The following is a 22599-nucleotide window of genomic DNA, read 5'->3' as shown; positions in this document are numbered from 1 at the left end:
TGCATTCAAAAAAGAAGTTTATTAACAAGAAGAAGAACCGTGTACAAAGAATGCCGAATCCTGGAGCATCTCTGGTCAAAAATGAGATCTCTCTCGACTGGCCCAAAACCTTCCCTTTTTATATGCTGGCTTATCTCCAAAACTCCACCTTCTCCGGACAGAGAGAAACCTCCCGAGACCAGATGGTCAAGGACCTTTGTCTTAACCTATTGATCTTTAGGCTTTTTTAGGTTTTTTAGACTTAGCTAAAAACCCCATATCCTGTATCCCATGTCTCTTGTCCATTAGAGAAGACATCCGAGTCATTAGGTCATCTTGGACCATACCTACCCCATTAGGTCAGATGACCACTAAGCAGGACATCGATTCACACATTCCTTGAGTTCCAGACAAGGCACACATATAAAGAAGAACATGCAATAATTTAAGATATTAAAGCAAAAGCACAGGTGGATAATACACTACATTTCCCTTTAAGAAATAAACAACATTATAAATATGATCATCCTCTTTATCTCTAACTGCTCTGCTCCACTGTCACTGACACCTTCACTGGTAACAGCTTCAATGGGAGGTTATCAGCATTGTATATGAATGGAAACATCTTCTCAGTGAAAGTGTGTGTGAAGGTGTGTATGTGTGTGTTAGTATCAGGATCAGAGAACGACAGTTTTCCTCCGTTCAAGTCCAGATTCACTCTGGTCCTCTGGAGCTTCTTCTGCACTGGGAGATCAATCTCTGGACCTGATGGTGAACGTTCTCTGTATTTACCTCCATAGAAAGCCATTCCCCATAATTCAGACCATATCTTGTTTCCTTTCCTCTGCACAGACTCTGGTAACACACCCAGTCTCCAGCTTCTATTGTCTCCAACCTCGACATCCCAGCTGTGAGTCCCTGAGTTAAAACCCTCAGAGCTCAGGACACAGTAGATATAATCAAATCTCTCTGGATTGTCAGGAAGCTGCTGTTTGTTTCCTTCTCTCACACTGGTCAGATCATCAGACAGGATGAGTCCTGGATGAGCAGTGTTTGGGTCCAGAACCAGAGGACTGTAGGAGACCATGTCCTTCATCTTGTTCCAGATGTTGAAGGTCAGGTTGCCCAGGTGTTTGGCCTGGTCTATCAGAGCTCCTGAGTCCAGCTGTGGATCCTCCAGCAGGGGGCGCTGCTGGACTCTTTCCACTGCAGCCTTGTAGTTGAGCAGGAATGAGACGTCTTCAGCTCTCAGCCCGTCCTCTGTGGCTCTGACTGTGTGTGAAAGAGCTGCTATCTCTCTGCTCAGAGCCTCCATCTTCTCCTTCATCCTCTGACTCTTCTGCTCCTCTTCCTCCCTCAGTGCAGCCATCCTGGCCTCCTCTTCCTCTTCTAGAAACTGGTGAAGCTTCTTAAACTGCTCCTTAATCTGCCTCTCTGTGTGTCGGGCCTGGACCTTAATGTGTTCTGCTGTTTGACCAAACTTCACTTGAACTTCTTCAAAACCCTTTAAGTTCTTCTTTAAGGGCTCCAGAGTTTCCTCAAGTTCCTTCTTAAGTTGTGAAGCAACTTCATCGATGGGTTTAAATCTGTGGTTTTTGTGTGTGTCTGAATGGAGACAGATGACACACACTGGCTGCTGATGGTCCAGACAGAAGAGTTTGAGTTTCTCAGAGTGCAGACTGCAGAGAGCCTCTGAAGATCTCTGCTCTCTCTGCTGTAAGAAGCTCTCACACAGGTTCTTCAACACCAGGTTACGTGGTGGTTCTTCTGTTGAAGATCTTGTCTTACAAACTGGACAAAGTCGATCTTGTTTCTCTCTCCACCAGCTCTTCATACAGTCTTTACAGAAGCTGTGGCTGCAGGACAGAACAACAGGATCTCTGAAGACCTCGGTACAGACCGGACAGCAGAGATCCTCCTCTGGTCTGGAAGCCATTTAGTCTGTGAGTGAAGCTGAAAACACAGCAGACAGGAAGTAGAGTCAGTCATGGCTCCCCTCCCTCCTCTACTGACTTGACTGAAGTTTACTGTGACTCTGAGTCCAGGTTTTAGTCAAACTCACCTTCAGTGTGTGGAGTGTCAGCAGGTTGAAGCAGCAGTGTTGTAGCTGGACCCACTCACAGGAAGTTGTTAGTTTGGTCTGAAGCTGAATCTGATCGTCTCTTCTTCGGTGTGTGTCTCTGGGACTGACAACGCCCAAATAAAGTTGTTCCTGGGACTTTGCCCTTATTGTTAATAACTTACCTGGTTTATCTCAGGTGAGTCAGGTGAGTGGGTGGAGCTTGATCAATCATAAAACAGCTTGAGTTTCATTGCAGACCTTTGTTTCATTGCTGTTGATGCAGCAGTTCTGTTTTTAGTTCTGTTTGCTGAGACTGACTGGTAATGTATCAGTTGTAGTTTAAAATCTTTGTTGTGCTTGATGTGAGGATGCTTTACCTGTGTATGGTTTCTGATGTTTACACACTGTTTCGGAAACCACACAAGGTAACTGCAAGTGTATAATCCAAATAAAGGTTATTGGGACCAGCCAGAGTTCTGACCAGATTCTCCACAGAGATTCGTACTCTCTAACCTCCCTACAATCCATTACTGCTTTTTTTCTCACTCCTTGCGTTGACATTTATCTCATTTTTCTTGTTTGAACTGTTGCCCTATCCCTGATTTCTTACCTTTTTGCATATTTCTCACACTTAAATGTTTAAGATCATCAAACAAATTTCAATATTAGACGATAACCTAAGTGTGCAGTTTTTAAATAATGATTTCATTTATTAAGGCAAAGAGCTATGCAAAGCCACCTGGCCCTTTGTGAAAAAGTAATTGCCCCCCTTGTTCAATCATGAACTAACTGTGATGAACCAAGTGTTTTGGAAAGCTGAGTTCAGTTTCACTGTCCACACCCAGGCCTGATCACTGCCAGACCTGTTGAATCAAGAAATCACTTCTATAGAACCTGTTTGAGTGAAGTGAAGGACGCTGAGAGATCTCAAAAAGCAACACATCATGCTGTAATCCAAAGAGATTCAAGAAAAGATGGAAAAACAAAGTCACTAACATCTGGAAAGTGTTGCGAAGCCATTTCTAAAACTTTGAGACTCCAGTGAACCACAATGAGAACTTTTATCCACTAATGGATGACCCCAACAGCATTTGACCCTGAGGTCACAAACTGATGGCTGGACATTCTCCTTCAAGATTTTCTGGTAGAGAGCAGCATTCATGGTTCCATCAGTTACTGCAAGTCGTCCAGGTCCTGAAGCAGCAAAACAGCCCCTGACTATCACCCTATCGGCACCCTCATATTGGTAAGATGCTCCTTTTATGAAATGCTGTATTAGTTTCAAACCAGATGGGATGGACACCTTCCAAAGAGTTCAACTTATGTCTTGTCAGTTCACAGAATATTTTCGGAAAAGTCACGGGTATCATCAAGATGTTTTGTTTTTTTGTTTTTTGGCAAAAATGAGATAAGCCTTTGTGGTCTTTTTGGTCAGCAGTGGTTTTCACCTTGGATGCTGTTTTTGTCCTGTCTCTTTCTTATTGTTTCCTGCAGGTCTTTAGAAGATATTCTGGGTCCTTTTGTGACCTCCTGGATGAATTGTTGCTGCGCTCTTGGAGTATTTTAGTAGGGTGGCATCTTAGGAATGTTTTCACCACTGTTCCAAGTTTTCTCCATTTGTGGATAAAGTGCTCTAACCCGTGGTTCACTCACTCAGCGCTGTCTAGAAGTTGCTACTTTGTGTTTGATTCCTGTCTCTTTGCCCGCTGTGTGGGTGTCCTTTTACTATTCTGTCCTCACTCTTGCATAGCCGGACAAGGCTAGACAGATAGTGAACAAAAACTCAGGCAAAGCGTCTTCCTAGTATGTGGTTTTTACTGTTGTTGTTTCTGTAAAACTGAACTATACAGACCAAATCAATATATTTTGCATACAGTACATAAACATACTTAAAATAATGACAGTGTACACTCATGGACAAATCTACTCTGAGGCTGAAATGTAAAAAGAACACTGCAGGCTGCTAGTTGTTGTACTAAACAACATAGAGAAGGGAAAAAACAAAACTTAAGGAAAACAAAACTTAAATCACTACCAAAGGACACCAGTAGGTGGCTACAAAGGTCAGGGATCAGCACAGTGGCATCTTAGGAAGGTTTTCACCACTGTTCCAAGCTTTCTCCATTTATGGATAAAGGCTCTAACCCGTGGTTCACTGGAGTCCCAAAGTTTTAGAAATGGCTTTGCAACACTTTCAAGACGGATAGATGTCAGTGACTTTGTTTGTCCATCTTTTCTTGAATCTCTTTAGATTGTAGTATGATGTGTTGCTTTTTGAGATCTCTCAGCCAACTTCACTTCACTCAGACGGGTTATATTGAAGTGAAGTTAGAAATCAAGAGGGGGGGCAAATACTTTTCACAACACTGTATGAACAGACGTCAGTGTAGTGTCTACACTACACTGTATCAGATCAGTTGTGTGTAGCTAACAGCCTCTGTAGCCTGATTCAAACACATCTGAGCTCATGACCACAACATGTTCAGTTTGCATGTAGTTCATAAACATGACAGACAGACAGGTAGACAGGTGTTTGCAGTGTGTGTAGCTTCAGGTCATTCTGCAGCTCAGCTCTCTGTGTCCTGTGTCGCCCCCTGCTGGATGAACCCTGACACTACACTAAACTAAAATACACTACACCACACCACGAGCAGAGACACAAACATGCTACAAACTCAGGAAATAAACTTAATCAGTTTGACACATGAGCTGCAGAAACTCACAATCTCATCCTCTCCATGTTCACTGTAGGCTACTTTCTACTGTCTGTATTTGTATTAGTGTAGGCTAACTGTCAAACAGAAAAGCAGCACATGACTGAGTCAGAACAAGATTTTATTGTTCTGATAAAAAACAGGAATATATGCACATTGAGCTTTTTATGATTAACTGACATGTTTACACTGAAATCAGCTGTTTGATTTCTAGCTAGTCATTGACCATCAGTTTGTTGCTCTTCATAATTTTACACAAAATCAACATAACACAAGATTAATTACATAAAATGAGCCATCATACAAACTACAGAAGAAGAAGAACAAGGAAATAAAAACCAGTGAGAAGAGCTGAAGAGTGTTTGTAATAATGAGGCAGCAGGAGGACAGGTGCAGTTTAACAGGTTCAATTCACGACTTTTCCCTTTAAGGTACATTGTGTAGGAATTCCTCCCATCTAGCGTTTCGGTTGTATATCACAGTCATATTTTTCATGCTGCATTAATGTGAAATTGGGCAGACGGATGACAGCCGGCATAAACAAGCCTCTATGTAAACAAGTGGTCCGTCAGCACGAGGCAAAACAATACACGTGACAATATGTTGTCATGTCGATGTCGTATTGTTTTACCTGACCCACGTTTTACCGGCTTTCTCTGGACTTCTGTGACTAAAATGACATCTGGTTTGTTAGCGGCGGCCGTTTGCCCGACTGCAGGTGAATGCAGCATCAGTGTAACACTCCATTCCTCCTCACTGCATTACCGCGGTGACTTTTCACAGACGCCACCTCCACCTGAGCCAACAGCTCCGGTGTCTCCGCTGAGTTTCCGTGGTTTCCTACCGTCACGCTGCCACTGAACGTAAAAACATGGAGACACCACATGACAGCAGCACCGAGCTTACCCGCTCCATGGAGATATGAGTGATATGAACGGCTCATTCAGAGCTGAAAGGAACACTTCAGTTTGTTGATGGGGGGGATTACTGGTTAATGAAAAACAGATTGAAGAACCAAATAATCGATTTTCGTGAATAGATAACAGGAGAAGTTACACAATGTCCCTTTAAGAAATAAACATTATAAATATGATCATCCTCTTTATCTCTTACTGCTCTTCTTCACTGTCACTGTAACCTCCACTGGTAACAGCTTCACTGGAAGGAGATCACCAATGTAAATGAATGGAAACATCTTCTCAGTGAAAGTGTGTGTGAAGGTGTGTATGTGTGTGTTAGTATCAGAATTGAAGAATGACAGTTTTCCTCTGTTCAAGTCCAGATTCACTCTGATCCTCCGAAGCTTCTTCTGCACTGGGAGATAAATGTTTGGACCTGATGGTGGAAATGCTGAGTATTTATCTCCATTGAACCGTATTCTCCATAATCCAGACCTTATGGTGTCTCCCTTCCTCTGCACAGACTCTGGTAACACACCCAGTTCCCACTTTGTATTGTCTCCAACCTTGACATCCCAGCTGTGAGTACCTGAGCTAAAACCCTCAGAGCCCAGGACAGAGCAGAAAGAATCAAACCAGCAAGAACGAATCCTCTCTGGATTGTTAGGAAGCTGCCGTTCGTATCCTCCTCTCACACTGGTCAGATCTTTAGACAGGATGAGTCTTGGATTAGCAGTGTTTGGGTCCAGAACCACAGGACTGTAGGAGACCACGTCCTTCATCTTGTTCCAGATGTTGAAGGTCAGGTTGCCCAGGTGTTTGGCCTGGTCTATCAGAGCTCCTGAGTCCAGCTGTGGATCCTCCAGCAGGGGGCGCTGCTGGACTCTTTCCACTGCAGCCTTGTAGTTGAGCAGGAATGAGACGTCTTCAGCTCTCAGCTCGTCCTCTGTGGCTCTGACTGTGTGTGAAAGAGCTGCTATCTCTCTGCTCAGAGCCTCCATCTTCTCCTTCATCCTCTGACTCTTCTGCTCCTCTTCCTCCCTCAGTGCAGCCATCCTGGCCTCCTCTTCTTCTTCTAGGAACTGGTGAAGCTTCTTAAACTGCTCCTTAATCTGCCTCTCTGTGTGTCGGGCCTGGACCTTAATGTGTTCTGCTGTTTGATCAAACTTCACCTGAACTTCTTCAAAACCCTTTAACTTCTTCTTTAAGGGCTTCAGAGTTTCCTCAAGTTCCTTCTTGCGGTCTGAAGCAGCTTCATCGATGGGACTGATTGTGTGGTTGATGTGTATTTCTGAATGCATACAGACAAGACACACTGGCTGCTGATGGTCCAGACAGAAGAGTTTGAGTTTCTCAGAGTGCAGACTGCAGAGAGCCTCTGAAGATCTCTGCTCTCTCTCCTGTAAGAAGCTCTCACACAGGTTCTTTATCACCAAGTTACAAGGTGGTTCATCTCTTGAAGATCTTCTCTTACAAACTGGACACAGTGGATCTTGTTTCTCTCTCCACCAGCTCTTCAAACAGTCTTTACAGAAGCTGTGGCTGCAGGACAGAACAACAGGATCTCTGAAGACCTCCGTACAGACCGGACAGCAGAGATCCTTCTCTGGTCTGGAAGCCATTGAGTCTGTGAGTGGAGCTGAAAACACAGCAGACAGGAAGTAGAGTCAGTCATGGCTCCCCTCCCTCCTCTACTGACTTGACTGAAGTTTACTGTGACTCTGAGTCCAGGTTTTAGTCAAACTCACCTTCAGTATGTGGAGTGTCAGCAGGTTGAAGCAGCAGTGTTGTAGCTGGACTCACTCATAGGAAGTTGTTAGTTTGGTCTAAAGCTGAATGTGATCGTCTCTTCTTCAGTCTGCGTCTCTGGGACTGACGAAGAACAAACTGTTTCCTGGTTTATCTCAGGTGAATCAGGTGAGGGGGCGGAGCTTTATTTACCATGAACAGGTTGAGTTTCATTCCAGATCTTTGATTCACAGCTCTGTTTAGTTTCTATTTGTGAACACGAATCAGAAAAGTCAGAATAAATAAGTCAATGTGTTTCCTTTCAAGGTTGCCAGTCTGGTTTTAAGATCATTGATAAAGGTGTGCCGCAAGGCTCATCCTTAGGTCCCTTACTATTCTCAATCTTTATCAATGATCTCCCACAAACTTGTTCTAATTGTCAAATTCATTTATATGTAGATGACACAGTGATATACTCATCTAGCTCTGATAGTCCACAAATCCAGCATTCACTACAATCTGATTTTATTTCAGTCCAAAATTGGTTCTCTTCAAACAAATTACAACTGAATAAGAAAAAATCATACACCATGTTGTTCTGCACTCAACCTAATTCTTTACCTGCAAACACCAACTGGTGTATTAGTTTCCTTGATGGAACAGCACTAGTAAAAACTGAAGAATTCAAATATCTGGGTCTTTGGCTTGACACACAGCTATCCTATAAATTCCACATTAACTCAGTTTCCAAGAAAATCTATCTTCATCTGAAATTCCTCTATCGGTCTATTGAATGCTTTTCACTTCAAGTTCGTAAAAGAATTATAACATAACTGATACTCCCAATAATTGACTATGGTGATGTTATCTATCAGAGCACCTCAGAAACAAATCTTCGCCCTCTTTCTGTCTTGTATAATTGTTTATGTAGATTTATGCTCAGGTGTCCTTATATGACCCATCACTGTCATATGTACCAGTCCTTGGACTGGCTGGCCCCCAAGTCCAGAAGGCATATCCACTGGTTATTATTTATTTTTAAGTGCAATTACTTCAATTTCCCTCAATATCTGAAACAATATTTCATTCCCTTCAGTTCACAATACAATCTTAGGCACACTGGTCAACTTTTCTTTTTTATCCCTAGAATCAATAAAGAATCAGGTCGACGTGCGTTCAAATACAAAGCCCCAGCTGACTGGAATAATCTCCCTGGTTCAATTAGGTCCATATCTGTAGTGTTCTGATAATATTACTATTAACCACAGGTTTGGAGTGCTGACTTGACGTGTGTTAGTTCCTTCTGTTTGCCATCTGCACTCGAGGGAACCTCCTGGGCCCGGTGTTGTAGGGTTCGAATAACCCCCAGTTTGTGCTCCAGCGGGTGGTGGGAATCAAACAGAAGGTACTGGTCTGTGTGAGTGGGCTTCCGGTAAACCTCAATGCTGAGGTTGCCATCCTTGTTTAAGGACACAGCACTCCAAACCTGTGGTTACCCAAAGTGGACCTTTATCAAATCATCAAAGAGACGCCACAAAGGAACACCTGCAAACTTTTTCCCATATGGAATGCATTGAAAGAGTCTTCAAACTTTTAAAATCTGCTTACTTCTTTGAACCTCTAAAACTTCAGCATACTTTCTCCCACAGACTCCATTTGACTTTTAAACTGTAGACAGACTTTTAATCTATTCCCGTATAACTGATCTTATTGATATCTTCAACAGTTTCAGATATTTGGCAGTTTTAATATCATTACATTTTTTGACAAAATCCAACTTTATTATGGTTGTGTATTGTGTCTAAAGCCTGCCACACACATAAAGATAATCAGGCTGATTTTGCCCAGATTTTCCCCCTTCCGACCACAGACAGACATCGCCCGATTATCTTAAAGTCCCTGGAAAGTGAAATTGGAGATTTGTTTCAAAATAAAAGTGTTCGAAATTTATTGATAAAAACATGCAAAAAGACTCATTTCTGTACAGTGCTTAATTTTAGAGGTTAGGGTTTCACAGTTTCACTCTGCTTCAGTGGTCTTTGTTTTTAAGGGCAGGCTTACAGAGGGGGACGCCGTGACGCACTGGCGTCCCTACTTTCATAACTCCTCCCATGTGCACAGTAATATTATAAATACTTAAAGAATGCCAACGAGCGTCTGCTGCCACTACCCCTGGAGCTACCAGCGCCGCCGGAGCTACCAGTCCACTAGCTTGGTCTCTGTCTTAATAAAATGTAATGCAGACTTATCAGGTCATTGTAAAACATTTATTTATTGATGTAAATGTGGTGTTATTTGAACATAGTCTATACAGATCCCAGAGGCAGCGCTGCTCTTATGTGAAACATGAAGCTCCACTTTTAATTCAAACAAACTAATGAGACTGCCACAGTGGGACCAGCTGGCGCCCGGTGGCAAAACTCTAAAAGCCAAAACAGCCACAGTCCAGGTGAACCTCTGAAGCGTCCGTCCCACAGCTGACCGCCACAGCAACAGCTACACCGGCAACAAAACTGAGGGCCGCCGCCGTCAGCAGACGAATCTCCGCTTGCCCTGATAGCGTTAGCTCGGCGGCTAGCGCTAGGCCCGTCGTCCTGTGCTGATGGTGGCGGCCCTCATTGTTGTTGCGGTGTAGCCTTCAAGGCTCCTGTTGCTGTGGCGGTCAGCTGTGGGTCCGATGCTGCAGTGGCTCGGGACAGGACGGATGGGGCTATTAGCTCACCGGGCTAACGCGTTAGCGCTGGGCTATTAGCCGCCGAGCTAACGCTATCAGGGTAGCGGAGATTCGTGTGCTGACGGCAGCGGCCCCAGCATAGTTCCCTCACTGCTCAGTGTGTATCGGAGACATTCAGATAAGAGCTGGACTCAGACTCCAGCTCAAGCGTATAGCTCAAACCCGTAGCTGCTCGGGTACGATGTGACAGTTAGCAGTAGCATCAGTATAGTTGGCCAGCCAGTAGGCCATTTGATTGACAGTTTTCATTTATTAGTTTATTTCATAGGTTGAAACTTGACGAAGCTCAGCAAGTGGGCGGGGCTTCTGTGCCTGCAGCAGACATCCAGAGCTGCGAGAACTGCCTCATTTAGTCATGATTTTAAAACCTAATTTCACCTACTAAACGAATTTTTCTAGCATCCAAAATTGGCAGGATGGTTAATAGGACATATGTCTGGGATGTGATTAACTCAGAAAACGAATCCAGTGTCACTTTTCAGGGACTTTAAGGTCTAAGATTATCTTATTGTCAAAATTCCCCCGACAATCGGCCCGGAAAACGTTCGGCGCCGATAATTGTAAGTATTAAACGTTCAATGTTCAATATTTACGATTATCGGGGCCGACAACTGTGGCCGTTTCAATCAAAAGTCATCTTGTGTGTGGAGAGCCGGTGTTGTGCCGAGAAGTGCCTGCTTGCCGAGCTCTGCTCACCAAGCTCTGCATGCTGCTCGCAGCAACAAGCCACTTCTCCGCAATCCACAGAGAGCCACAGTGCAGCCCTGGCATTACATAAGGTTCACACAGACATTCACGCATACACGGGAGATTTCCTGATAGCCGATAGCAAAGACGGTCGCTCTCATAATAATAATAATAATAATAAATTTTATTTAGAAAGCGCATTAAACAACATTAAAAAGCACAGAATAAACAACAATAAACACATCAGTAAGAATGAATAATGAAAAGAACAAATAAATAAAACTGTGCAGAATAAAAGGGAAGTGTTAGGGTGAGGGGTGGTGGGGTGGATAGGCAATTTGAAACAGGTGGGTTTTGATTTTTGTTTTGAAAAGAGGGAGAGAGTCAATGTTACGGATGTGAGATGGTAAAGAATTCCAGAGTCGGGGAGCAGAGCGACTGAAAGCTCTGCTCCCAGCTCATAGCCAGCAACAGCCGGCAATAGAGCAGCCATTTTAAATGATCATGTGACCGCCGCTCACAGCCCGTCATGTGACAGCGCACGGCTCCCTATTGGACAGCCGCTTGACTGCTCGGCGTCCGGAGCCACAGACACACAGACACACACAGATGGTATCGTTGTAAAGGCTGAAGTGTCCCGCTTTCATTAAAAAAAAAATTACGTAGCTCTCATTGTCCATCCCGGAAATAGACCCGAAAGAGTAGCTACAACAATACGGATCTCTTTCTGAGTTTTCTGACCGGAGGGTCAAGATTCTGAAAAATCTTAATGTGTGTGGTGCGCTGTGTTTGGAATATCGCAGGACACCACACACAATACGATCAAAACTGTTCAATCACAGATTTTTTATCTTCATGTATGGGGTCTCTCACAGATAAAAAATCGGTTGAGATTTATAAAATCTTTATGTGTGTGGCAGGCTTAACGAGCCGAGCTTAGAGTGCGTGACATCATTGTTAGAGTGAGAGTGAAAAAACATTCTGGATATTTCTGGATAAACTGTCACCATGGCCGCAAATTAAACTCTAGACACATGATTTCCTCACCGTTTGTAGCCACACTTGTCGTGTCTCATGTGATGTGCTCAAAACAGCAGACAGACAACAGACAGATCCGCTCCAGTGGCTCATTGACTTCAATACAAAAGTTGGAGCTGTTTTTCTGAGAAAAGCAGAAATGACCCCCTTTTCTAACTCGCAACGGCAAGAAAGGTTTTTGCCCTACAAATATTTAATGCACATCACAACGCTCAGGAAGGTCTCCTTGCCCAGTTGGTCTGAAAAGAGGTGCGGTTCTCTTTTTATGGGCTGTTGTTCGGAAGTTGGACAGAGCTCAAATCTCTCTGCTCTGCTCTGCTCTGTGTGCAGTGGCCAGCTGTAGTGGCCAGCTCGTTATCAAAGTCTATAAATAGAACAGTGCAGGTGCAGCCTGGCCGCTTGTTAAGATGTTTTTAAACACAGCCCCACACAGACACATGATAAACCAGACTGACAGAGGGTGTCCACGCACAAACACAGGCATCACACTCACACAGACAGACACACACACACAGACGCTCACACACAGTCACACATGCATGCATACACAAACAGACAAACACAACACTGTGCCACACAGTAAAATGTAAACAGTTAATGTCGCCATGGTAACTTCTGAGGGCAGGCTGCCACGCAGGTGTAATCAATCAGATCATCAGGGAGGGAGGAGTTTTGTGGCACTTATCAACTATTTTACTTTCTGCACATGTACACAGAGACCGTCAGACTCACACATCCAGACACACACACACATGTTTTCAGCTCACATTCATCAGCCTCTCAATGATTTTATACTTTTGATGTAAACATCTCCAACAATTTATCTATTAAAACTATCTATCTATATATTCAAACTATCTATCGATTCTATCTATCTATCGATTTTCTTTATTCTTTTTTCTCTCTTTTTCTTCTTTCTTTCTTCTACCCCCTTCATCTGTATTTTTCTTTCTTTCTTTCTTTCTTTCTTTCTTTCTTTCTTTCTTTCTTTCTTTCTTTCTTTCTTTCTTTCTTTCTCTATCTCTATCCATCTACCTCTTTCTATCTATCATCCCCCTCTCTCTTTTTCTTCTTTCTTTCTTTCTTTCTTTCTTTCCCTATTTCTTTCTTTCTTTCTTTCTTTCTTTCTTTCTTTCTTTCTTTCTTTCTTTCTTTCTTTCTTTCTTTCTTTCTTTCTTTCTTTCTTTCTATCCCCTTTCTCTGTCTTTTTTCTTCCTTCCTTCCTTCTTTGTTTCTACCCCAATGATTTTCTGGGCCGCCTTGATGATTCTCTGAAGCCTCTCCCTGTCTGCCATGGTGCAGCTACTGTACCAGACTGTGATGCAGTAGGTGAGTATGCTCTTGATCGATGAGCGGTAGAAGGCCAGCAGCAGAGAGGAGTTCAGGTTGTACTTCCTGAGTACTGTCAGGAGATGTAACCGTTGCTGCGCCTTCTTGATGATTGCTGTGGCGCTTTCAGTCCAGGTGCAATCATGAGGAGATGAGGACGCCAAGGAATCGAAAGGTGTGGACCCTCTCCACACACTCGCTGTTAATGTGGAGTTCGGGCGGGGGAGGGGGGGGTCAGTGCTGGGCTTCCTGAAGTTGATGATGATCTCCTTGGTTTTCCTGGTGTTCAGAGCCAGGTTGTTTTCTGAACACCAGGCTGCCAGCTTCAGGACCTCCTCTCTGTACGCTGTCTCGTCACCCCCCGAGATGAGTCCTACCACGGTGGTGTTGTCCGCGAACTTGACAATCAAGTTGCTGTTGTTGGCTGGACGGCAGTCGTGGGGGGGGTGATGAGTTTGGTGATGAGAATGTCTGGGATTATTGTATTGAAGGTAGAACTGTAATCCACGAAGAGCATCCGGACATAGCTCTGCTGCTGCTCCAGGTGTGACAGTATATCAAAATTATTGTTTAAAATGTTAATCATGGGGGCGGTGTGTGGCGCAGTGCGTAAAGCGGCTGCCCCATGTAGAGGCTACAGTCCTCGCCACAGGCGGCCCCGGTTCGAATCCCGCGTCGGGCAGCCCTTTCCTGCATGTCATTCCCCCTCTCTCTGCCTCCCCGTTTCCTGTCTATCTCTACTGGGTACTATCAAATAAAGGCAAAAAGCCAAAAAATATACTTAAAAAAAATGTTAAATGTTTTATTTTAACATAAAATGTTAAAATGTTAAATGTTAAAAAATGTTAAAAATGTTAAATGTTAAAAATGTTAATGTTAAAATGTTAATGTTAAAATGTAAATCATCTTTATATATTATTTATATATATATTTATAAGTATTTTATTAATTTAAGACAGGTGGAGATTTTTAATTTCTGTTCATGTTCACACATTCATGACTTTTATTTTTTCTCCCTAAAATCAAAAGTAAAAGTGGACATGAAGATGACACAGGAGTCAACGTTCATTCTGAGGAGAAGATTTTTTTTCTTTAAAGATGTTGCCTGTTTTTTTTTTTTTTAAAGGAATGGTTTATTGTAGTAATTCATATATTATAAGCTTTAAGGTTTTTGCTGCCCTTTATTGGCATTTATGACAAATTGTGAATGTTTTATATCTTATAGAACATAAAAGAAAAGTAAAATTTGTAAACCTGTTTACATTTGTTCCAAAATGTAAAGGTTTGTAAAATATAAATAGGGGAGACTGGGGACAGTTGCAACACTTTTTACATATTTCTCAGTTACTCAGAAACTATTTGGACTAGGCTCATCAAACTTTTATAGATTAAACATACATTTGTCAGCTAATTAGTCATACCATTTAAAGATGGTTACATATGACACATCAATCACAATATTCATTTGAATGGAAGAATCCAGACGTTGCAACTGACCCCAAACATGGGGACAGTTGCAACACGGATCAGGGACGGTTGCAACATATTAAACATACATTAAATTTCACTAATTAACTTTTGATTTTTGTCTCAAAGTATTCCTAAAATATACACTGTCTTACAATAATACTATAGTATTATTTAGTTATTTAGTAATATTTATCAGAGAACAGTTGGAGTTTTGTTTTGCGTAGAACATAGGCCTTGAGTCAATGTGCAGAGGTTAACAGTGGTAATAAAACTCAATAGCTCAGTGTGAGACAAGAAGAATGGAACTATTTGCAATACAAGAAACTTTTATAAACATGTACTCTACTTTTGGATGATTTATTCACTGTATGACATCAAATAAATTTACTTTTCTCTAATTTTCAAAGGAAAATATATGTGACTACGTCTGTCCCATAGAATAAGATACAACTACAAATTGCATATTTCATTATAGTAGTTATCTGGAGAATTATTTTGAAATCTTAGTCTCTCGTGGCTGTTCTGTTCATCATGAAGAAAAAAAATAGATATATTGTGCCTATTTTAAGATAAAAATGTTTCATTTTATACATTTGCATTTGCATAGTGCTTCCATATTCAAATGGCAGTTGTTGCAACCGTCCCCACCCTGTCAGTCATGACAAAACATCATGTACTAGCTAGACACAATGACACTGACACATGCTAACCATGTCATTTGATAGTCAACAAAACAGTGATTCAAACTAGGTAGGTTTGGATTAATTCATACAAAAGGTCAGGACAGTATGACAAAAATACAGCTCATGAAAAAAGCTACTTTCATACCCTTAAAACAACTTTGTCTCAGTACAAGCAGGAGCAGATGCTGAATATGTCTTTTCTATTATTGGTGGGTAGAGGGTCTAAGTGTGAATGTGCAGCGTGAGTGTCATCACTCTAGCATGTTTCTGATTGGAGAAATAAGGCTTGTTGCAACCGTCCCTTGTTGCAACTGTCCCCAGTCTCCCCTACTCTGTTTTCTTACTGAGCCAGTGTTATGATGTTGCTTTTTACTCACTGCAGGAAATATTTGAATGTTTAAAACTGGACATCTGTGATGGCTTTATTATTTTAAAATGTTTTATATCAAAAGAAACTCTTTAAAAGAGACTGTTAACTTGGTCCATCTCTTTCTAATGTGACATTTAGTTCAGACAAAGTTTCTGTTCACGTTCTTTATGTCTGATTTTATCTTTGGCCTGTTTGTTGTGGATACATTGTCAGTGTTTTCTGAAACAAAAGGCTTAAGCATGAAAACTTTTTTTTTTTTTAATCATAAAATATTGAACAGAAAAATACAAATATATCTGTTAGAAATATTCAAGTCAAGTACAAACAATGAAATTAAATGTAATTTGTAATTACGTTTCACCACTGGATCTGACAGGGCTAAGTACAGCGCTTTTATTGTTTATACACAGTATACAGGTTTCATTTACTACAATATAGTTACATTATTAGATCTAATAAATGATGCATTTGTGGCACATTTATTTTGTCTATGTTCAGACAAGCAGTAAATTAATTATAGTGATTTTACGCACATTGTGCTTTATATTGCATTCATTTCTCCCTTTCTCACCCTGCAGTACAGTGGCTGCGGAGCATGATGAGTTCAAAGACCTGCGGTTGTGTGTGTTTTAGGTAAATAATCATATATTTCAATTTATTCACAAATAATGACTTATAGTGAAATACATTATGAATTATTAAAAAATATAGAAATAAAACCCAGTGAGAAGTCAAAGAGAAATAGAGAGTGTTTGTAATAATGAGACAGCAGGAGGACAGGTGCAGTTTAACAGGTTCAATTCACTGACTTTTCTCTTTAAGAAATAAACAACATTATTAATATGACCATCCTCTTTATCTCTAACTGCTCTGCTCCACTGTCACTGACACATTCACTGGTAACAGCTTCAGTGGGAGGTTTCTACCATTGTATATATATGGAAACATCTTCTCAGTGAAAGTGTGTGTGAAGGTGTGTATGTGTGTGTTAGTATCAGGATCAGAGAACGACAGTTTCCCTCTGTTGAAGTCCAGATTCACTCTGATCCTCTGGAGCTTCTTCTGCTTTGGGAGATAAATGAATAGAGCTGATGGTGATTGAGCTGAGTGTTCACCTCCATAGAAAGCAATTCCCCATAATTCAGATCTGATATTTCTACTCCTCTGTACAGACTCTGGTAACACACCCAGTTGCCAGAGTGTATTGTCTCCAACCTCGACATCCCAGCTGTGAGTCCCTGAGTTAAAACCCTCAGAGCCCAGGACAGAGCAGAAAGAATCAATCCTCTCTGGATTGTCAGGAAGCTGCTGTTTGTTTCCTTGTCCCACACTGGTCAGATCTTAAAACAGGACGAGTCCTGGATGAGCAGTGTTTGGGTCCAGAACCACAGGACTGTAGGAGACCATGTCCTTCATCTTGTTCCAGATGTTGAAGGTCAGGTTGCCCAGGTGTTTGGCCTGGTCTATCAGAGCTCCTGTGTCCAGCTGTGGATCCTCCAGCAGGGGGCGCTGCTGGACTCTTTCCACTGCAGCCTTGTAGTTGAGCAGGAATGAGACGTCTTCAGCTCTCAGCTCGTCCTCTGTGGCTCTGACTGTGTGTGAAAGAGCTGCTATCTCTCTGCTCAGAGCCTCCATCTTCTCCTTCATCCTCTGACTCTTCTGCTCCTCTTCCTTCCTCAGTGCAGCCATCCTGGCCTCCTCTTCCTCTTCTAGAAACTGGTGAAGCTTCTTAAACTGCTCCTTAATCTGCCTCTCTGTGTGTCGGGCCTGGACCTTAATGTGTTCTGCTGTTTGACCAAACTTCACCTGAACTTCTTCAAAACCCTTTAACTTCTTCTTTAAGGGCTCCAGAGTTTCCTCAAGTTCCTTCTTGAGTTGTGAAGCAGCTTCATCGATGGGTCTGATTCTGTGGTTTTTGTGTGTTTGTATATGCAGACAGATGAGACACATTGGCTGCTGATGGTCCAGACAGAAGAGTTTGAGTTTCTCAAAGTGCAGACTGCAGAAAGTCTCTGAAGATCTCTGCTCTCTCTGCTGTAAGAAGCTCTCACACAGGTTCTTCAACACCAGGTTAAGAGGTGGTTCATCTCTTGAAGACCTTCTCTTACAAACTGGACACAGTGGATCTTGTTTCTCTCTCCACCAGCTCTTCAGACAGTCTTTACAGAAGCTGTGGCTGCAGGACAGAACAACAGGATCTCTGAAGACCTCCGTACAGACCGGACAGCAGAGATCCTCCTCTGATCTGGAAGCCATTTAGTCTGTGAGTGAAGCTGAAAACACAGCAGACAGGAAGTAGAGTCAGTCATGGCTCCCCTCCATCCTCTACTGACTTGACTGAAGTTTACTGTGACTCATGAGTGCAGGTTTTAGTGAAACTCACCTTCAGTGTGTGGAGTGTCAGCAGGTTGAAGCAGCAGTGTTGTAGCTGGACTCACTCACAGGAAGTTGTTAATTTGGTCTGAAGCTGAATCTGATCGTCTCTTCTTCAGTCTGCAACTCTGGGACTGACGGAGAACAAACTGTTCCCTGGTTTATCAGGTGAGGGGGCGGAGCTTTATCAACCATAAACAGGTTGAGTTTCATTCCAGACCATTGATTCATGGATGGAAACATTTGGTGCAGCAGCTCTGTGTTTCTCTCTTTGTGAACATGAATCAGAGAAAAGTCAGAAGAAATAGTTCCCACTGAGCAAGCAACGTCTATGGATGTCCAAGACAAGTTGATATCACGTCGGCCCGTCCAGGCCTTGATCTGGACGTCTATATGACTGCCAGAATTAGTTGATACATGACATTGAGACAATACGTCCAGCCTTGTCCGGTTCTGGACGTCTATAGACCTTTTCAGAGAGTATAAACAAATACAGCTGTTACCAAGGATACTAATTAAGGCTCCATTCCATTTAGTGTACCAGAGCGTTTTCTAATGAGCCACACCTGTCTTTGTTTATACTCTCTGGAAAGGTCTATAGACAACCAAAAGTAGTTGGCTGAGTTTCATTCCAGACCATTGATTCATTGATGGAAACAGGACTTGAGTAAATGGACATTTACAATTAGAAAATCATGGACAGGAGCCAGACCAACAACTTAGTCCACGTCTGTAATTCTTCAACCTTTAACCAGAGAAACAAAAGGTTTTACAATCACTGTTTGTTTCTTTGGTCCTGTTCCAGGAGCTGTCCAACATCCACAAGCTCTACGAGAAGCTGAAATCTTCTGTCAGCTCCACAACAGAAACGTGGGATTCGTCCGTCATCCTGATCAGTAAAGACCTGGTCCCTCAGCTGCGCAGCACCGTGGTCGACTTCTACAAGTGGCAGCAGAAGGAGGTGAGAAACCTGTTAAATGATGAGATAATGAAGTTATTTTAAAGCTTTACTATGTTTTCCCACTGTTGTTGATGTTCATTGGCAAAAAAATATGGATGTTTAGTTGATTAAAGGAGTAAAATAAACATCTTTACATATTTAATGAACTAAAACTTTTCCCGTCCTGTCTTGTCAGGATGGAGCAGATAAAGACGAAGGTGAAGACAGCGGTGAGGGGACGTCGTCTCAGCAGGAGGTGAGTGATGAACCACATTAAACCTGGAGCTCAGTGTGCAGGACAAACATCATCCAGTGGCGGCCGGTCAATGCTTTGATAAGTATATATTTTTAGATGAGTGAGATAAAAGTGAGTTAAATGTGTCACCTGCAATAAAAAATGTAGATGAAACATGTTCTACGTCGTCTAAAGTCACTGATTGGTCACGTGTTTCCTCCTTGGGCCGCGGAAATCTTTGCCCATAGACTCTGGTTATAACTTGTACATGTGAGATAGGAGCTCCTGAATGCAGCTCATTGATGGTGCATTCAGGTTCTAATGGAAATTTGAATCATCAATCAATCAAACATCGAACATCTACAAGTATAGAAACGTTGTATATCCGTTTAATTGCATTAATCGTCCATTTTTCTGACTTAAATAAATAAATAATAAACACTGGTACATTTGAGTCCCTTGGGTGTGCAGATGAGGCAAACTCTCCAGACCCGTATCCACAAAACCAATGTCCAATTCTCAGTAATTACTTTTCCATATGGTGTTCATTTATTGACACAAACGGTTCATCTTTAACACAAGTAAGACACGGTTCTGTTCTTTTCAGGTCAGTGTTCATACATAACCATATTCTTCATCGAACGGTAACAAACACATGTTCAAACACAATCTCAATACACATTAATTCACGGTTAGAAAACTATTTGCTCTCCTCCTCTACACACACCTGATGCTCATTATGCTCTTACCTATATGCCTTTTCCCATCCTAACACCCCCACCTAGTGGTTAAACACAAAAATGACATAGTGGCTCCAATACACATCATCACACACTGTGATATATTTATACTCTGGTATCGATTGAGAGACCTGATTATTATCTCTTCACCTGACGTTCGATATTAACTCCAAGAGTGTAACTTTATTGTAAGAACTCAACTCAACCTGGAGAAAACTACACCAGCTGCCACTGACATTCTGGATCAACCCTTCAAAATAAAACACAAGGAAAAGAAGAAACTGTAAATGAGGTTAAACAGTACGGGTGCCGAAAATAATCCTTTCAAAGATGCATCGAGATTCTTAACGGTACGATTCTGAATCGATGCAGTGATGTCACATAATCGATCTTTAAACTCAAATAATTCATTCAAGTTTAATGATGTTGTTCAAATGCAGAGACAGTGATTTATTTTATTTTAAAGCACAATGCCAAGATTTGCGTTTTGTTTTTGAGAAATTAACAAGTGCACCTTTAAGTAGACTACAGGCCTTTTCTTTTTCTTTGTGTGTTCAGACTCCAAGGAAGCTGCTGTATTGTGGAAATGCATTTAAATGATATTTTCCGTTTAATGTAAAAAGTCATCATATCTATCTGACTATTTATGTTAATAAAGGAAAAAGCCATGTGTGGCTAGAACATTGAGAATGTGATGCATATGTGAATTGAATTGTGTGGCCACTGAAAATGCAACATTAAACAGTGAACAGTAAAGCAGTAATAACCACCTGGTCCAGTAGGTGGCGCTGTTGTCTAAGTAACGTCCGTCTGTCTGTCTGTGTCCTCAGTGTTCCAACCTAAATTATATTTTCCATTTAATGTAATGTTAATAAAAAGTCATCATATCAATCTGACTATTTATGTTAATTAATGAAAAAGCCATGTGTGGCAACATAGAAAATTGACAATGTGATGCATCGAAATGCACTGAGATGCATCGTATGATCGAATCGAACTGAATCGTAGACTGGTGAATCGTAGTCAAATTGAATCGTGTGGCCAGTGAAGATGCAACACCACTATTAAACAGTGAACAGTAAAGCTGTAATAACCACCTGGTCCAGTAGGTGGCGCTGTTGTCTAACGTCCGTCTGTCTGTCTGTTTGTGTCCTCAGTGTTCAAACCGAGCCGAGCTCCTCGCCTCCATCAAGTCCAGAGCGTACGGAGAAGCAGCAGAGGTTTGTTACTTCCTGTTCAGTTTATTCCTTATGATCAATCAAACAGGTGTCAAATATTAAAAGTATGTTTGATTTGTGTGGTCACTCCAAGGCCTCCAAGTCCCGTCGCCATCGTCAGGTGGAGGTGGACTTGACCAGCGCTGAGGCGGGACCGTCCTCCACACCGGGTTCCTCCAGGATCAGTAAACCGTCACTCAAAGCCAGAACCAAGGAGAACATCCGGATCTCAGGTAAACACGTCCAACTTCATGCTGCTGGAAGAGGTGGAGGGTGGTAGGTTCAGGGACATCACGGTGTTCACACCATCCTAACATCCTCCTCCTGCTTTTTCTGTCCTACTGATGTTAAAAACATAATTTAAAGTTGTGATGATGAACACGATCAGATAAAGTCAGAAGTGAACTCCACATTTGTCTTGAATGATGCGTTCAATGACTGAAACTCTTTTCTCATCATCAGCTGCTTTTGAGAAAGAAGCCATGTCGACCACTGTGATCTCCAGTCTCACCAGTCTGGACTCTGCTACTTAAGGTACACACACACACACACACACACACACACACACACACATACACACACCTTAAAGGGATAGTTCACCTAAAATTGAAATTTCACTCATTATCTACTCACCCTCATATAAGGGCTGGGAGAAGTTTCAGAGTCCTCCGTGCCTTCTCTGAGTTACAGCGGGGCTCCGTGCAGCACTGCATGTCCATATGACGGTAGCGAACGGAGTTCACTTTTCTTTGTCCAAAAACACACCAAAAAACATCCAAATACCTCCATACAGCTCGTCTGTAATGTTCGTCTTGTATTGAAGCCCCAACATGAGAAATTGTTCTGAAAAAAATTAAATAAGTCTATATTTTAAGCTTGTTTGTAGCGGAAGCTCCCAGTGTCTCAGTTCACTGCTTTGCCTGTGTCAATGCAAATCTCGCGTGATTTGCACTGACGCCCAGTTCACGGCTCCGCAAATCACGTGAGATTCCGGCAGAGCAACACTGGGAGCTTCCGCTACAAACAAGCTTAAAATATAGACTCACTTAATTTTTTTCGGAACAATTTCTCATGTTGGGGCTTCAATACAAGACATACATTACAGACGAGCACTATGGAGGTATTTGGATGTTTTTTGGTGTGTCTTTTTGGACGAAGAAAAGTGAGGCCCATTCGCAACCGTCCTATGGACATGCAGTGCTGCACGGAGCCCCGCTGTAACTCAGAGAAGGCACGGAGGACTCTGAAACTTCTCCCAGCCCTTAGTCCACATGAGGGTGAGTAGATAATGAGTGAAATTTCAATTTTGGGTGAACTATCCCTTTAATGATTAATGAGAAAACACAGAACTCTGTGTAAGTGACATAAAGTCAGGACTTTGTTCATGGGAGTGTCCAGTTA

General features: G+C 42.1%; 3 protein-coding genes across 3 annotated transcripts; 1 reads left to right on the top strand and 2 right to left on the bottom strand.

Moving 5' to 3' along the window:
• Positions 1 to 475: 475 nt before the first annotated feature.
• On the bottom strand, positions 476 to 18290 carry LOC146964493 (E3 ubiquitin-protein ligase TRIM39-like). Its single transcript, XM_085767730.1, has 3 exons — positions 18077 to 18290; positions 6091 to 7293; positions 476 to 744 (listed from the first exon to the last, which is right to left on the bottom strand). The coding sequence occupies exons 2-3, from the start codon at positions 7274 to 7276 to the stop codon at positions 518 to 520; spliced, it is 1413 nt and encodes a 470-aa protein (XP_085623856.1). The 5' UTR covers positions 7277 to 7293; positions 18077 to 18290; the 3' UTR covers positions 476 to 517.
• LOC146964494 (E3 ubiquitin-protein ligase TRIM35-like) lies at positions 16863 to 17454 on the bottom strand. Its single transcript, XM_085767729.1, has one exon. The coding sequence runs from the start codon at positions 17380 to 17382 to the stop codon at positions 17035 to 17037; it is 348 nt and encodes a 115-aa protein (XP_085623855.1). The 5' UTR covers positions 17383 to 17454; the 3' UTR covers positions 16863 to 17034.
• Positions 18291 to 18345: 55 nt separating the features above from the next.
• Positions 18346 to 21759, top strand: LOC146964492 (snRNA-activating protein complex subunit 1-like). Its single transcript, XM_085768127.1, has 6 exons — positions 18346 to 18360; positions 18872 to 19027; positions 19203 to 19262; positions 21139 to 21201; positions 21293 to 21431; positions 21661 to 21759. Exons 1-6 carry the CDS (start codon positions 18346 to 18348, stop codon positions 21729 to 21731), a joined length of 504 nt encoding a protein of 167 aa, XP_085624253.1. The 3' UTR covers positions 21732 to 21759.
• Positions 21760 to 22599: the final 840 nt, after the last annotated feature.

This window comes from Trachurus japonicus, chromosome 22 (genome assembly GCF_045865225.1).
Source record: "Trachurus japonicus isolate A0001 chromosome 22, Traja_1.0".
Classification (NCBI taxonomy): domain Eukaryota; kingdom Metazoa; phylum Chordata; class Actinopteri; order Carangiformes; family Carangidae; genus Trachurus; species Trachurus japonicus.
This window is presented reverse-complemented; position numbering and strand designations above follow the sequence as displayed.